The 15,623-nt window shown below is 68.1% G+C and overlaps 1 protein-coding gene across 13 annotated transcripts in view; it reads left to right on the top strand.

The window, feature by feature from the left end:
* The window catches only part of KCNQ2 (potassium voltage-gated channel subfamily Q member 2), a 42,029-nt gene that overhangs the window by 12,192 nt on the left and 14,214 nt on the right, over nt 1-15,623 (top strand). For 9 of the 13 annotated variants that reach the window (XM_036229167.1, XM_016136110.2, XM_036229168.1 and 6 more), the window contains exons 2-11: nt 253-343; nt 997-1,123; nt 1,425-1,600; nt 2,257-2,382; nt 3,624-3,734; nt 4,385-4,480; nt 7,991-8,085; nt 8,991-9,020; nt 11,944-12,012; nt 13,601-13,630. In XM_036229167.1, the coding sequence (XP_036085060.1) occupies nt 253-343; nt 997-1,123; nt 1,425-1,600; nt 2,257-2,382; nt 3,624-3,734; nt 4,385-4,480; nt 7,991-8,085; nt 8,991-9,020; nt 11,944-12,012; nt 13,601-13,630 (951 nt within the window). The remainder of the gene's footprint in view (nt 1-252; nt 344-996; nt 1,124-1,424; nt 1,601-2,256; nt 2,383-3,623; nt 3,735-4,384; nt 4,481-7,990; nt 8,086-8,990; nt 9,021-11,943; nt 12,013-13,600; nt 13,631-15,623) is intronic. The other 4 variants (XM_036229169.1, XM_036229172.1, XM_036229177.1 and 1 more) reach the window with 1 other exon arrangement.

Genomic DNA, 15,623 nt, shown 5'->3' on the forward strand with positions numbered 1-15,623 from the left:
AGATGGAGGATTTTGCTGAGCTGGAGAGGGAGCCATTGTGGACAGGAAGAGCGTGGCGTGTGCCCCTGCGGGGCTCTCTCAGTGGCAAGAGGCACAGCCTGTTTTGGGGACCCTCTCAAAGCAGGAAGCTCTCAGGCGGGAGTGGGGGCGGGCGCAGGCGTGGCCCCGCCCCTCACCCCACCGGCCCCGCCCTGCCTTTTGGCCCCGCCTCCCGCCGGCCGGCCCCGCCCCTGACCCCGCCTCCCGCCGCAGGTTCCTGCTGGTCTTCTCCTGCCTGGTGCTGTCGGTGTTCTCCACCATCAAGGAGTACGAGAAGAGCTCGGAGGGCGCGCTCTACATCCTGGTGAGCCCGCGCGGGGGCCGTGCGCCAGCGTCCCCGCCCTGCTGCGGAGCCTCTGACCCCTGGACCTGCCGCCTGTGCCAGCCGGGCCCCCTCCCGCGGACCCCGCCCTCCACGCACCCAGAAGCCCTGCTTGACCGGCTCCTGCCAGTGGCCCCGTGGCCACTCGCGGCCTCCCCTGCTGACATCGGTGATGTTCAGCGTCTGTCACAGCATTCCCAGCTGCCCCGTCCCTCCCCCCAACACCCCAGCACCCAGTTATGCCCCACCCTGTGTCGTCACCGTGCCTGATGGCCCCCGCCTCCACTGCTCCCACGTTCCTTTGTCACTGGATCCCCAGGGCCCAGGTGGCCTCCTCCACCATGGAGATGGGGGTGTTCCCTGGGTGGGGGTCGGGCAGGTCGTGCCACTCAGAGCAGCCCTGTGAGGGGCGTGGCGCCGCAGCGCGCTTCCTGTGCTGCCCCGGGTGACAGGGCCCGCCCTGGCCCCGCCCTGGACTGAACGCGCCTCTGGGAAGCGCCCCTCCCCGGCCTCCACTGGGGCTGCCCCGGGGGCGGGGCGGGGCGGGGCACTGGCACCGGCTCACACAGGACGGGATCCCCCACGGACCAGCTCAGGCCCTGCCCAGCGGGGGCTCAGCTGCCGCCTCCCTGCAGGAGATCGTGACCATCGTGGTGTTCGGCGTGGAGTACTTCGTGCGCGTCTGGGCGGCGGGCTGCTGCTGTCGCTACCGCGGCTGGAGGGGCCGGCTCAAGTTCGCCCGGAAGCCTTTCTGCGTGATCGGTGAGGCCCGGAGGGGGAGGGGCACCAGCGGGGCTGCAGGACGCACCGGGCCCGTGTCCGCGTGCGCCAGGGGGACTGGCGCCTGCCTTGGCGCAAGAGAGCGTGGTCATCGCGGGCGGTCGTCGGGGCCTGGGAGGCAGGGGTGCCCGTGCAGGGCGGGGCGGACAGCGGGCTCTGCGGGCGCCTGGCCGGTGACCCGTCCGCCCCCTCGGAACCGGAACCGCGGTTGGGCCCCCCACACCCCCGCTGCCGTAGCGGGGCCGTGGCGCAGGGCCGGCTGCCTTAGCGCTGCGTCCCGCAGACATCATGGTGCTCGTCGCCTCCATCGCCGTGCTGGCCGCCGGCTCCCAGGGCAACGTGTTCGCCACGTCCGCGCTGCGCAGCCTGCGCTTCCTGCAGATCCTGAGGATGATCCGCATGGACCGGCGTGGCGGCACCTGGAAGCTCCTGGGCTCCGTGGTCTATGCGCACAGCAAGGTGAGTGGGCCGAGGCTGGGCGGCTGGCCAGCAGCGCCTGGCGCGTGCCCGCCTCCCCGCCCCCTGGGGGCATGGACGTGTGCGCTGAATGCCACGGAAAGCGCCCGTTAAGCTGCAGCTGGCGTGGGATCCACGAGGTGGCTGCAGCCTTGTGTCCTGGCCCGCACCCTTCCCTGTTCCAGCGAGCGCCTAGGAAGCCAGACCCTGCCCTGCCCACCGGGGCTGCCCTGGTCGTGGGGGGCTCCCAGGCCTCACGGCCACCTCCCCACCTCACACACCCTTCCTGTCGGGGCCCTGGCGCAGGGACTTGGTGGGCAGGACAGGACAGGTGATGGTCCCCCAGGTGCTGAGGTGCTGGTTCCCAAGGAGCTGGGGTCTCCTCCAGACCATCACATGGGGTACGGTCTGAAGTCCCAGGATTCTCCCGGGTGCTGGCCGGTCGGCCACCTGGGACACTCCCAAACCCCGGGGGGTGCAATGCTGGGCCGTCTTTAGCCGCCATCCCCCCAGGTGTGAGGTGCCAGGTGTGGGGACACCCAGGGACAGGCTTGGAAAAGCGCCGCCCCTGCTGCCTACCTCAGGCTCTGGGCCGTGTGGCCGGGGGGCGGACGGGGCCGGACACTGGCCAGGTGCTCTGACGCGCCCGCGCCTTTCAGGAGCTGGTCACCGCCTGGTACATCGGCTTCCTGTGCCTCATCCTGGCCTCGTTTCTGGTGTACCTGGCGGAGAAGGGCGAGAACGACCATTTTGACACCTACGCCGACGCGCTCTGGTGGGGCCTGGTGAGTGCCAGCCGCTGGCGCCATTGCCCTTCACGGAGGGACGCCGGCCTGCCGCGGCCCTCCTCGGGGGCCCTCCTCCACCCCCGCCGTGTCCTCTGCCCCCCGGGGCCTGGCGAAGGCGTCTCTCTGGGACCACCCGCCGGCCATCCGTCGCTGGCCTGTGTGCGGGCGGAGAGGCTGGGGCCTGCCGTGTCCTCCCTCCTTGCTGACCACCTGTGTGCGACCTCTGCCGGCAGGGCGGAGGGGTGGTCCTGCCTGTCACACTGAGGGTCAGGAGAGTTTGAAAAGGGGACGCCAGGCCCCCTGGGCTGCCCCCTGGGTCACGGCCGCCCGCCTCCCAGGCCCCTCTGGGGCTCCTCTGGTCACCTGACGCGGGCTGGGCCCGGGCTCCTGGCTCGTGACGCACCCGCCCGGCCCCCAGGCCAGCGGCCTTCCCATCTCTAAACATTGATTTGAAATCCTTGTTCACGTGTTTAATCAAGGTGCTTACAGGTGTTCGGATATCCCCCCCCCCAAGACACTACAGCCACACGCATCCCTGCCGAGCCCCTTCCCGCCCTCCGGGCCAGACACGGCGGTGCCCGCCCGCCCGCCTCCTCCTCGTCTCACCCCACGTCGTGGGGCTCCCCCAGGGCCCCCCTCGCACCGGGAGCAGCCCGCCTCCCGCCGGCTCTGGGGGTGCCCTGCCTCACCCCCGTTCCTCCCCTCCTGTTACTGCCCTGGCCTCTCCCCGTCTCCTGCCCTGACGGTGCCCCGTGCCCTGCGCCGTTTACCTGGGTCCCGTCCTGCCCCGTCCCTGCGGTTCCCTCTGGGCACCGTCCCCTCTCAGGCCCCTGGCCCTTCCCACGCCTCCTGGCTGCTCGCCCTGCTTCAGGCTCGGCCCCAGAGCTGCCCGAGGCCTTGGTCCTGGGGTGGGACCTCTGTGTCGAATGTGACAGCTGCCTCCTGGGTGACAGGGGAACGTGGCCTTCGGGCGATGCCCCCTGCTGCCCCCACACGTGGGGGACAGAGGAGGGACTCGGCATGCAGGCCTGGTTGCTGCAGGGAGGAAAGACGGCTGCCGCTGACCCTGGCCTCGCGGGGCCCTCGGGGGAGGCGGGGGAGAGGGCGGCCTCGGAGCTCGTCCCGCCTCCCAGCATCCGGCCTGCCCTGAGGGTGCGGGTGAGCGTCTGGCTCGGGACAGCGGGCCTCTCTGTGGCCACTGCCGGGCCTGGCAGGTGACCGGACCTGCTGCTCCACAGATCACGCTGACGACCATCGGCTACGGGGACAAATACCCCCAGACCTGGAACGGGAGGCTCCTGGCGGCAACCTTCACCCTCATCGGTGTCTCCTTCTTTGCTCTTCCCGCGGTGAGCCCCTGCCTCTGGCGGGCCCGGGGCGCAAGGACCGCAGGCTGCCCTGGGCGCCCGTCCACTTGGGGGATGGAACAGGCACAGGAACCCGCGTGGGGGCCGCCCTGGGCTGGGGCTGGGAGCGTCACGGGCTTCGCCGGAGTGCTCCGAGCGTCCCCAAGCTGTAGCTTCTGGCCCCGCACCTGCTGATCGCTGTCAGCTCCTCCTGGCCTGGCGGGATTGCCAGTGGGGTCCTTGTGGCCAGGAGCAGTGCTGCGCGGTGTCATGGCGCCCTTGTCAGGTATCCAGGAAACCGAACACCCCCTCTCCTGCAGAAAGGGCGCAGACTCTGTTCACTGTCCACCCTCGGCCGGGCAGGGCGGAGGGGTCGCTGACTCGGGCGCCTTCCCCGCCGGCCTGGCTGCAGTGTGGACAGGCTGGGGAAGGACGGTTACTCTCGGGCCCAGGTGTTCAGTGTGGACCCTGCCACACTCCTATAAGCTGACGTGCCCTTTGCCCCAGCCTGGTGTTTTCCCGCAGCCTGGCCTCCAGCGGTGAGGGACTGGTGTGTGTGGGGGTGGAGCCCGAGAGCTCCAGGGGTGTGCGGGCAAAGGCGGGGGGTGGGAGCTGGGGTCCCAGGGGCACCGTCTGACCCCGACGACTTGCAGGGCATTCTGGGGTCTGGCTTTGCCCTGAAGGTCCAGGAGCAGCACCGGCAGAAGCACTTCGAGAAGAGGCGGAACCCCGCTGCGGGCCTGATCCAGGTGAGCCAGGTACCCAGCGGAGGCCCCTGGCCGGGTCGCGCTGTGCGCAGGAGCGGAGCCCTGCTCGGAGCCGCCCTGTCCGTGGCTGCACCCCTGTCCCTCCGCAGAACTGCGTCAGGTGTTCGGGCGCTGAGAACCAGTTGGGCGCCCGAGGCCACACGGCACAGGCGGTGACGCTGGTCCCGCCTGTCGTCCTGTGTGGGCCCCGGGTCTTGGGCCAGCCTGTCACAGGTGCCGCCGCGGTCGCCCTTCAGAGCCCCAGAGTCAGGGTGCTGTCACCCGCAGCCTGCGCACGTGGGGTGGGGCTCAGAGAGCCCCACTCAGATAGCCAGCAGCTGCTCGAGCTGCGTCTGGCAGATCCCTAGCTGCCCCCGGAGCTAACGGGACTGATGGGGTGACCACACACAGCAAAGCGCACAGCGTCTACAGACTGGTCTGGAAAAGTCGCTAAACAAACAACCACAGTCAGCAACAAACGACTACGGCAAACCCTGGGGAGAGGCAGGATATGACTTCCAGGGCTTACACGTTACGATATTAAAAACATCTAGTTCTCAACAACAACAAAAATACGAGGCAGGAAAAGAGAGAAAGTAGCGAAAAGAATATTTGAAGAAATAAGGTTGAAACTGTCCAAACTTGATGAAAGACACGAATCTGTGCATCCAAGCAGTATACACTCAGGGACCCACACCAGGACGCTTTACGGTCCAACTGCTGGGGCCCGGAGAGGGAGAGGGCCTGGGGAGCAGCAGAGAAGCGGCTTCGTGGACGAGGAGCCTGCGGGAGGCTGACGGCCGACCTCTCGCGGACGCCGTGGAGCCAGGGGGCAGCGGGAGGCCGTGCGTAAAGCCCTGGAAGGGAAATGCTGTCAAAGAATTCCGTTTCTGGCAAAAGCACCCTTCAGAGGAGAACTCAGGACATTCCCGCACGAACACAAGCTGCGGGAGTTCGTCACTCGTGGCCCTGCCCCACGCGACGCGCCGAAGGGAGTCCCTCGGGGCGGGGCAAAGCGATCGCCCGAGTCTCTCCTTCTGGGCTCAGGACGCATAAGGATGGGACCTGGAGCAGTAACAGTGTAACGGGGGGCTGCTCGCGGCACCGTTGCCGCCAAACCGGAATCGCTTTCGATCAGATTGTCGCGCGTAAGACGCGACTCAATCCACAGGGTAACCGTCAAGGAAATGACACAAAACGAGCAGACACAGAAAAGAGAAGGAATCAAAACGCTACCCCGGCAAAAACAAGCACTGCAGGAGGCAGTGACGGGGACATCGAGGCACCAAAAAGAGGCAAGACGTACGGAAACCAAGTAGCGCGGTGGCGGAGGTGAGTCCTTCCTTACCGGGGGCTGCTTTGGACGTACATGGGTGAAGCTCTCAATTAAATGGCAGAAGTTGGAAGAATGGATTAAAAAACCATCCAACTGTGCCATCTGTAATAGACCCATTTTGGATCCAAAAACAATAATAGATTGAATGAGAAAGGATGGAAAAAGATAATCCATACAAACAGTAACCTGAAAAGAGATGACTATAATAACGTTAGAAAAAATAGATTTTTTTTTTTTTAACTCCTGCAGCACCTGATCTTCCCAAGTGTCTCTGCTTAGCCCTGCTTAACTCTGAGATCGGACGAGATGGGGCCCGTTCAGCGTGGCATGGCCGCAGACAAAATAGATTTTAAGTCAATTTAAAAGAGATTCGAGAGACAAAGGAGGGTGTCGTGTACTGATGAAAGGGTCGATCCAAAGAGGAAATGCAAAAACCGTAAACACGTACACACTAACCTACACACTAACCGCAGAGCCCCGAACCACACGGAATGAAAACCGACCGAGCGAGAGGGTGAAAGAGGCGTTTCCACAGTGACAGCTGGAGACGTCGGCGCCCCGCGGTCCGCGCCGGACGGAGGGAGCAGCGAAGGTCCTAAGGGACGAGGCCCCGAAGCCACAGAACCGCTGGCCCTGTGGGCGTCTGCAGAGCAGCTCGGCGATGGCGGCAGGGGACACGTCCCCCCCGAGCTCACGCGGGGCGCGACCCGAGCTGGGCCTGGAAACGCGGCTCAGGACCAGGCGCCTCGCCGCTCCGGCGGTGGCGAGTTGTCCCTGCCGCGAGTGGTGCCGGGACCACTGGAAATTTTTTTTTAAGAGCAGGAAGTCTGTGCCTCACTTCACACCACATGCAAAACACTCTCGGCATGGATGCCAAGCCTAAATCTAAGAGCTAAAATTATACCACTTAGAAGAACCATAGATGTGAATCTCCATGACCATGCTTTCTGAGAAATGACACTGGAATCGCAAGCCTCGAAAGGAAAACGCAGGCACCAAGGGCTTCATCGGCGCGAAAGGCCGTCAGGGTCCGGGGCGCTGCGGACTGCGGAGCCGGGCTGGGGCCGTGGGAGGGAGAGGGAGAGGGCGCCGGCAAGTTCTTTGTCTCGTGTCGGAGGACTCCTGCAGCCCAACAACAAGACGGCCGGCCCCACTGGGAAGGGGGCGTGGGGCCCGGATGGCCAGCAAGCGCGGGAAAGGACGCTCGTCGCCGCTGGTCGTCAGGGAGATGTGCAAGTCGAAACCACACGGGGCACCACCTCACGCCCCCCAGGGGGGGGCGAGCAACCCCAGCGAGATGGAGGCCTGGGGGGACGCGGAGGAGCTGGGGCCCCCACGTGTCGCCGCTGGGGGTGCGAAGTGGTGCAGACGCTCCAGAAAGGTTTGGGGGCGCCTGAAACCTGAGTGTCATCGCGTGACCCAGAGGTCCCAGTTTCAGGCTCGCACCCAGAAGCGCTGCCCGCGGGCTCCATGCGGCCGGCCGTTGTGGGCCGTGGACGCGGCGAGGCTCCACCGTCACACGGGCCGTCGCTCGGCCGTTGAAACCCGGAGTGCCGACACACGCGCGTGCCCGGGGCTGGGAACGCGCCGAGCGGAGGAAGCCGGCGCGGCGGGCGGCGCGCCGCCGCGGGCGCAGGGGCGGCGGACAGGTGGTCACCCAGGCCGGGGGCTGGGGGAAGGAACGGGGCGACTGCCCGTGAGCGTGGGGCCCGAAATGTGGGACTAGAGAGCAGAGAGGGTTGCACAACCGGGGGGAAGTGTCCGCACTGCTGAACCGTGCCCTGAAATGCTGACTCATGTTACGTGACTTTCACCATGAGCAAACGTCGGGAACGGAGGTCAGGCCAGGCAGGGGCCGGTGTCAACGGCAGACGGGGGCCCTCTCCCCGCGTGGCTGCGGGCTGCCACGCTGGGCAGGACGGAGGCCTGTGTCGCCTGCCCCCGCTCCGGGGACCCACGTGGGCCCAGGGCAGGGGAGGCAGAGGCGGCCCCGGTGCCCGGTTATGACTGCCCAGCGTCAGGCCAGCCCCGGAGGAAGGGAGCAGGCCCTCCGTGTGCCCCGCCGGCCCCGCGGGGCCCTCCGCAGGGCGGCCCGAGGCCTGTGGGGGCGGGGACAGGCCGGGGCTCCGCCGCCGTGTCTGGCGCCCGAGCCTGACCCGCGCCCGGCCCCCCTGCAGTCCGCCTGGAGGTTCTACGCCACCAACCTGTCCCGCACGGACCTGCGCTCCACGTGGCAGTACTACGAGCGGACGGTCACCGTGCCCGTGTACAGGTACCGCCGGCCACGCCCGCCCGCGCCGCACGGCCCTCCACGCCCATCCGTCCCAAACACCATTTTTTGTTGTTCATTATTTTGATTGATTTTTGTTTCTTTTTTTCTTTAAAATGTACGTTCTTCTCAAAAAGCAGCTCCGTGTGTGGTTTGTTTCGGTGTTGATTTTGCTCTTTGTCCCACCTCCATCCTCTCGCTTAGCCTCCTCGCTGGGGTGCCCATGCGGGGGGCCCTGCGATGACAGGCCCCCCGCGAGCTGAGGTAAATGGCCCCCGAGCTTTAGAGGTGCAAGGAGCACCCCGGCCCTGTGTCCTCGGGCCAGGGCCCAAGTCTTCATGAGGAAAAGGGAGCAACTCCAGACCACAGCGGCCCGGACACCCACGTACCCAGGGTTCCAGGCGCCCCAGCAGGACAGAGCACACAGACACCCCTAGGTGCCCTGGGAGGGGAGAAGGGGAGCCCTCTCTGGGGGGCGGTTAGCCGAAGCCACGCGGTCTGCAGGCAAGGGCAGGTGGCAGCTAGGAGAGATGAGGCCACCCCAGGTCCATCTGTGTCCTGTGCTCGTTTAGAACAAGGTCTGAGCTGAGAGGGGTCGCCCGGTATCTGCCCAGGGCGGGCCGGGCCGGTTCCTCCTGCGGGCCCCGAAGTCAGCGATGGTCGGGCAGGCCAGAGGCTGTCCCCACCTGGCCCCCGGCTCTGGTGTGTCACCCGGGGAGAGGCTGCTGGCACCCGCTGGCGCACGCGGCTGCCCGAGCCCCCGCGCCCTGGCCCGGGCGGGGCTGCGCCGCGTGCTAATTCTCTGTTCTGTCCCCCCTCCCCCACTGCTTTTCCGTTTTCTTTTTCTTACCCCGATCTTTTACGGTTTCTGTTCTTCTCCCTTGTGTGTGTGTGAAAACACTTGAAAGCTCGCAAGCTCAAACCTACGGGGCCTCCAGGTAGGAAATGCATGGGACGGAAGGCGTGTGTGTGGCTCTGTGCTCTGTGTGGGACTGTCGCAGGGCCGCCCCGCCCCGCCCCCGCCCCCGCCCCGGCCCGCGGCCCCCCGCGCGGCAGGGCGTCTCCCTGCTCCCGGCCCGAGCGCAGCTTCCTGCCCCGCCCCCCGGTTTCGTGTCTCCATTGTCCCCTGCCACCCCCTCAGCCGCTTTCTCGTGCTGGGTCAGTCTGTCCTGGGGGATCTTCCGTTCCTTGTCCTGCCCTGCTTCCTGCCTTGTCTCGGTGGCTGGGGACCCTTCCCCGCGCCTCCATCCCCCCCCGCGGGGCCCACTTACACCCAGTGCAGACTGGCGGCGATGGGGGCTCCACGCCCGGCTCGGGGACCCCGGCCGTGCCCCTGCTCCCGGCAGGCGGCTCTGCTCTGCGCGCGGGTCTCTCCCGGGCAGCCCCCCGTCTGTGGACCTGGGGCCCCATCCTTCCATGGCAGCGGGAGGGAGACAAGCCCTGGGAGGAGTGAGGGGCTGCCATGCACCTGCCGACCCGATCGCTGTGGTCTGCGGGGGAGCCTCTCTCCTGCCGTACCTTAACCGCTGCCCGAAGGGAGCAAACGGGGTCGGTGCCCAGATCGGGGGGCGCTGAGCTGCTGCAGGACATCTCGCCCATGCACAGTGCAGCGTCTCTGCGCAGGCCCCTCCTTCCCCGCGGAGTGGGGGGCCATGCTGGGCGGCTCCGTCAGGCTGTGCACAGCCCTGCAGAGTGGGTCCACAGAGCTGGAGGGCCCGGGCAGCGGCTCCGCGCGCACCCCCAGGGTCGCTTGTCCTCTCCGGTGCCCTCTCCGGGCCCCGTGCTGGGCCGGGCTTCTGGGCGGCTACATCCCCAGCACGCACCTGCCTCCACCAGGGAGCCCAGAGGCCTCACTCAGGGGGGAAGGTGGCCATGGGAACAGTGTCATCCTCCCCCGCCTGGGACCCTGGGCTCCTGGGGCGTCCGGTGGTCCTGCTTCAGGCTCCGACAGGCTCCCAGCCCCGGGAGGTGTCCACGGTCCATCTTCTCCCGTGGCCCCGGTACCCCAAGGTCTGCCAGCGCCTGGGCGGCTGGAGTCGTCCCCCAGCCAGCTGCCCCCAGGCCAGCTGCTGCTCTCTCCTGGGGGGTGGCCCGATGTGCGCCCCACTCCTGGCGGCACGCTGCACCCGCGTCCTGCACAGTGGACCGCCCCCGGCGGTGACGGCCGTGAGCGCTGGCCGTGGCCCTGTTGCCCGTGTCCTGTGCATGTCCAGGGCATGTCCCATCTGCGTGCCCCCAGGGACGCTTCGGCCTGAGTGTGTGTGGGCCAAGCAGGGAGGCCTGTCCCAGGGTCTGCTCCAGGCCCAGGGGCGGCCGGCGGAGGGGGCCCGCTCTGCCCCTGTGTCCAGTCCTGGGGTCTCTGCTGCCCGTGGCATTAGCACCAGGACTGCCCAGGCCTCCTGCTTAGTCTTGACCTCCGACCTCCGAGCACAGGGGTCGGTCCTGAGGTGGGGAGAAGGAGGGAGACGCCACGCCTGGTCGGGGGGTGCAGAGGGAGCAGTGACAGGCAGGCCCCGCAGGGCGAGGGGCGTGGCTGGACTGCAGAGGCAGGGGCCAGGGGTGGGGGGCGCATTGCAGGCTGCGGTCCGGACGTCGTGGAGGCGGGGGTGGGGGCACTGCGCGATTGACCGTGAGGATGACGGGGGTGGGCTCTGGCCTGGCCTGGAGTGCAGGGAGAGAGGACACGGGATGGGGGGGGGCCAGGGGGAGGCCCGGGAGGGGGCAGGGCTCCGGCCGTGTGACCGGACCGCGAGGAGAAGCTGGAACACAGCTGCTGGCCGGGGCCCAACGCCCAGCAGGGTGGAGGCTCAGGAGCTGGGGCCGGCGGGGTCTCCAGCATGGATGGAAGGGCGTGATGGGGACCCCCACGGGCTGAGTGGGGGTGGCAGAGTGGGTGGCAGTGTCACGGAGTGGGGTGGGGGTGTCAGAGCAGGTGGGTGTCAGTCATGGTGAGTGGGGTGTCCCAGCAGGTGGGTGTCAGAGCAGGGGGGTGTCACGGTGAGTGGGGTGCCCCAGCAGGCGGCTGTCCCAGCAGGTGGGTGTCAGTCATGGTGAGTGGGGTGCCCCAGCAGGCGGCTGTCCCAGCAGGTGCGGGCTGCGTCAGGAGGGGAGACTAGGACCTGGGATCGCGCAGGGTGAGGTGTCTCCTCCGTAAGATGAGGTGGGGAACAGGGCAGGTGGTGGCGAGAAAGGAGCCTCAGGTGGGGTCGGGGTGGGTCCTTTGGGAGAGGCGGCAGGTCCCCGGTCCTCGTCTCGGGGCTGAGAGCCTGGGGCCTCCCCAGGGGCCTCCCCGGGCTGCAGAGCCCACCCCGGCACCAAGGGTCAAGATGCCACTCTCGCTTCTGTGGACACTGCCGCGAGCTGCCTGGTGGCTGCAGTGGCTGAAGGCCTGGCGTCAGGCCGTGCTGGGCGTGCGTGACAGGCTGGGGGCAGGTCAGAGCAGAGCCAGGCCGGCTGGGCCTGGGTGCTGTCCCGGCAGCCCCCGCAGGGAGGGGCCGGGGGCCTGAACCCACTGGCGTGCAGTGTTTGTGGCCGCGCTGGCCTCAGACGTGCAGGGATCGGGAAGGGGGAGGGGAGGGGACCGGGTCCCCGCCCGTCCCCCAGGGCCCGGCTCGATGCTCCACGTGGGCGGAAGGTTCCGCTCCGCTGCCACCCTCCGCTGTGCGTGCTGGTCACCGCCCACGCCCCAGGCCGAGGCCCGGGACAGGTGCAGCCCCAGAATGCAGGTGGTGCCCTGGGCCACCCGCCTCGGACTCTGCCCTCTGCCTGTGACAGCGTCCCCTGGGCGCTAGCACCAGCTCTGCTGTGAACCGCAGGCTGGGGGGAGCCGGCGGGGCTCACTGGCCCGTCCTCTGCCCGCAGACTCATCCCGCCGCTCAACCAGCTGGAGCTGCTCCGGAACCTGAAGAGCAAGTCCGGCCTCGCCTTCAGGTCAGCGCGGGCGGCTGCACGCCGCTGGGCCTGCTGCCCACGGGCCGCCGGGCGGGGCAGGCCGCCGCAGGGCCGGGGAGCTGGCTCAGAGGGGCTCGTCCGACAGAGTGGACAGGAGGGCGCCCTGGGGCCCCCGTGCTGGGGACCGTCCCCGGGCCCTCAGGATGTGACTAAGTGAAGGGTCTCACGTGATGTGGTCATGGCCAGCATAGCCGGGAGGACGTGGGCACCTGCCCCGCCATCTGGGGCAGCTGGTGGGACAGGCAAGAAGGACCGTCCCGGGCCCCTCAGTCCTGCCTTCCGGGCTCGGCCCTCTGGCCTCCAGACGGGGGCAGGTAGGGGTCTGTCGTCTGAGCCCAGAGTGTGGTCTTGAGTTACAGCAATGACAGGAAATGCGCGTGGGTCCTGGTGGGGGGCGTGGGCACAGCTGTGACGAGTGTGCGGGTCCCCATGGGAAGTGGGTGCTGCTGTGACGAGTGCGGAGGAGGCTTTGGGGCTGGGAGCATGAAGGCCAAGCGAGAAGAGGCTCAGGGTGTCTGTTTTAAGCCACCAGGTGTAGCGCTTCGTTAGGGCAGCCACAGGGCATGCAGGAACGGGCTGCGAGACCCCGGGTGGGCCCGACGGGCCTGAACAGAGCACCCAGCCGTGCTCTGGCGTCCGAGCTGCAGGCGGGGCTGCGGGGCCAGGGCAGGGCGCCCGCACACGTGCTCCTGGACCGGGCCCTCTCGGGGAGGCCGGGGAGGCTCGGGGCCGGTCCCCAGGGACCCCAGCCCCAACGGGATGTCTGACCACACGTTCTTGCCTGCGCTGTCACACCGCTCTGCCAGTGAGTGTCACAGCGACATGGCGCCTGTCGCGTAGAGATTTGGGGCGTGACGCGGCAGGCTGACATGGGCGCCAGTCCCAAGCCATCCTCAGGGGGTCGCCTGCCCCTTCCCCCGCTTTGGCCAGAGATCCCGGCCAGCAGCCCCTCTCCCTTTGTAATGAAACTGCCAGTAGAAGCAATCCACCTGAACAGAGAGGACGATGGCCGGAGTGTCCCTGCATGCAAATGGGACCTGGAGAGGTGGACTCAGGGGCCCGAACATGCCCACGACTGTCTGGCCTGCTCAGCCCCGCTGGGAGGTCATGGCGGGGGAAGGGGGGGGCTGCTTCCATCGAGGGCACCGTGGGGAAGTCACCGGAGCAGCCGTCGCCCCGAGTGCTGGCCGTGGAATCGCCGCCTCTGCTTCTGTCGGCGGCGCTTCCTCAGCAGCGTAACGTGGGGATTCTGACACGGCGAGCGTGCACAGGCACGGGCAGGGCGGAATGCTCTCTTTCCTCCAGGACCTGCGTCCTGGGCCCCCCCGGGGTCGTAGGGGTTGGCGGGCCCATGGGGTGGGTGGGCTTGGCTGTGGAGGGTGCCGAGACAGCCCCGTGGGTCTAGCAGGGCGTGCCAGACGGGGCATGCCAGGCAGAGCCCTGTGGGGTGTACCAGGTGGGGTGTGCCAGGCGGGGTGTGCCAGGCGGGGCGTGCCAGGTGGGGCGTGCCAGGCGGGGCGTGCCAGGCGGGGTCGGCCGCTGACAGTCTTGTTTCTTCTGTTTGAAGGAAGGAGCCACAGCCGGAGCCCTCTCCCAGGTCAGTGCCGGCCTGCCCGCGTCTGTGCTGCATGCCACTGGGGAGCGAGGGCTGCGCCCGTGGGAATTTCCACAGGGGTCGCACCTGGACCCCTGCCTGGAGGTGACCTGGGGCCTCAGATCAGCTCTCGGTGTTCCCTGTGACTGTAGCCCTGGGGCCCCCAGGGCGAGAGCTTCTGAGAGGGAGGTGGGCCAGGTGAGAAGTTCCTGTGGGTCACCCCCATTTCAGGATCCCTCCCATTTCAGGTGGAGGAGGGCACTCTGTGAGGGGTCTTGGCTGCCCGAATGGAGGGTCTGGGTCTGTGGAAGGTCCCCGGACAGAGTGGGCGAGGCGTCCGGTCCTGGGGGTGCTGCAGGGGCCCACAGTTCGTTTGTGGCAGGCAGGTTATAGACCCCGTGCGGGGACTCAGGGTGACTTCTGCTGCGGGCAGAGAGCAAGTGACAGCCATCGACCGTTTTCCTGGTGTTAAAAAGAAAATGCAGATCGTGTCACGACTCTCACGTCTGATGACCCCCACCTGCCTGCGGTGCCTGTGCTGAGTTCTCAGAGCTCCGGGGTCCCCCAGCACCCTGTCCACACGCTGGACTTCGGCCCAGAGATGCCATGTTCCTGGACTGCAGGCCGCTCAGTGGCCGCTCGGGGTGGGAGATGGGCTTGGGCTGGGCTGACGCCCTGCGTCCATCGGTCAGGAGGCACCCTCCTCCGCCCCCCAGACCCCCAAGGGGAAATGAGGCTTGTGCCGGGAACTGAAATGATGGTCAGTGGTTTCGCCCTGAACTGGCCGAAAGCCCAGCGGCGGTGGGACCCCTCACCCAGACCGAGCCGGGCTGGCCGGGTGCGGCCCCCGTGCCGGCCCACAGCGCGGGACAGCGCTCAGGGCAGCGCCAGTGCCGTTCTGGGGGAGCGCGCGCCTAGCATGGCCGGCGTGCGGGGTACCCGGAGGGGCACCCCCACTTGTCAGTGCCCATCAGTGTTGCGTCGGCCCCCAGCGCCCCAGCTCTGAGCCCGGGGAGGCAGGGGGCTCGGCGGCCCTCTCGGCGCTGCCCTGCCCACCGCCGGCCACCGGCCGCTGGCCAGGGAGGCCCCTGTGGCCCGGCGGCTTCCTGTGCCCATGGCCCTGTCTGCTCGGCCCAGCCATGCTCTAGTCTCAGCCTCTCTCTCTCTCTCTCCTCCCCTCCCCTCCCCAATCTGGAAACCTCGCCTGCCCCCAAGTGCCTTTAACCATGTCACTGCCCTTCCTGGGCCCCTTTCTCGTCCGCTCTGTCTTTGGGGATGAGGTGGCTGACCCTGAAAGCAGGACTCAAGGTGAGGACACGCGGGAGCCCCCAGGCTCTGCCTACGCCCCCTGCTCCCCGCACACCCACCCTCTGTCGTCCCCCGTGTGTCCGTGTGTCCCTGCCCGTGACCCAGTGGCTTCCTCCAGGCCGGGCGGCCCAGCGTCTTCCCGGGAGACCTGGGCTGAGGCTCTGGGAACAGGCCCACCTCTCCTGGGAGACACGCTGTCCGCCTGGTAGCCGAGGGCAGCATTTCGTCCCCCCGCCTGGGCTAGCCACGGACACCCCCCCCTGAGCACCGTATCAGGCATGCGGGACACTTCTGCCCCTCGTACCCTTGGGGGCCGGGCATCCTGGGCTGCCCCGTACACTGCAGGCGGACACAGGGACCCGGCTCCACTCGGCCCCGTGACCCGGCTGGCGGTGGGCGTGCACTCGGCCAGGCCGGCCGCGTGGGGGCGGGCCGCCAGGGGGCTCTCCTTGCTGCTCCGGGTGTGGCCCTGCCCTGCCTCCACCTCCCCACTTCCGGCTGCCTCCGCCCTGGCAGAGCCCCCGCCCGGCCGCTTTGCCCCCTGTCGTGTGGCCCCATCGTCAGGGGCGTGTCTGTCCGGTCTGGTCGTGGTGACTGTCTGTGGGGCCTCTTCCACCCTCCTGGGCCCAGGCGCCTGGGCTTGATGCCGGCAGCCCTCGCATGGGGCGATGATCTGGTGGGCTGATGT

Source organism: Rousettus aegyptiacus, unplaced genomic scaffold (genome assembly GCF_014176215.1).
Source record: "Rousettus aegyptiacus isolate mRouAeg1 unplaced genomic scaffold, mRouAeg1.p scaffold_m13_p_12, whole genome shotgun sequence".
NCBI lineage: Eukaryota > Metazoa > Chordata > Mammalia > Chiroptera > Pteropodidae > Rousettus > Rousettus aegyptiacus.